At 48.7% G+C, this 277-nt stretch overlaps 1 protein-coding gene across 1 annotated transcript in view; it reads right to left on the bottom strand.

Annotated features, from left to right (window-relative positions):
- Positions 1-277, bottom strand: part of LOC119594378 (protein SEC13 homolog) — a gene marked incomplete in the record, with an annotated part of 10,785 nt that overhangs the window by 1,287 nt on the left and 9,221 nt on the right. Inside the window, 1 exon segment of the mRNA XM_037943439.1 lies at positions 63-206. Within this exon segment, the coding sequence (XP_037799367.1) occupies positions 63-206 (144 nt within the window).

The following is a 277-nucleotide window of genomic DNA, read 5'->3' as shown; positions in this document are numbered from 1 at the left end:
TTCAGATTCCAAATTCTAGACCCTTGCACTGTGCAAGTTTGTCTGCTTAACTGAAGCCTCACCTTGTTGTCCCCACCCGACACCGCCAAGATGTTGCCTGTGACAGACCAGCTCACATGCCAGATGACATCGTCAAACGTGTTGAGCTCACGCGGCTGCCAAGTGCCCGTGACCCCGTCATTCATCCAGATGATCACTCGGCGGTCCTGTTGGATAGGCAATGAAAAAGAGTTCATATTTGTTTTGAGTGGAAAGATAGTTAGGAAGATTGCAAGAA

This window comes from Penaeus monodon, chromosome 33, assembly GCF_015228065.2.
Source record: "Penaeus monodon isolate SGIC_2016 chromosome 33, NSTDA_Pmon_1, whole genome shotgun sequence".
NCBI lineage: Eukaryota > Metazoa > Arthropoda > Malacostraca > Decapoda > Penaeidae > Penaeus > Penaeus monodon.
The sequence above is the reverse complement of the archived record's forward strand: the minus strand, read 5'-3'. Positions and strand labels throughout refer to the sequence as shown.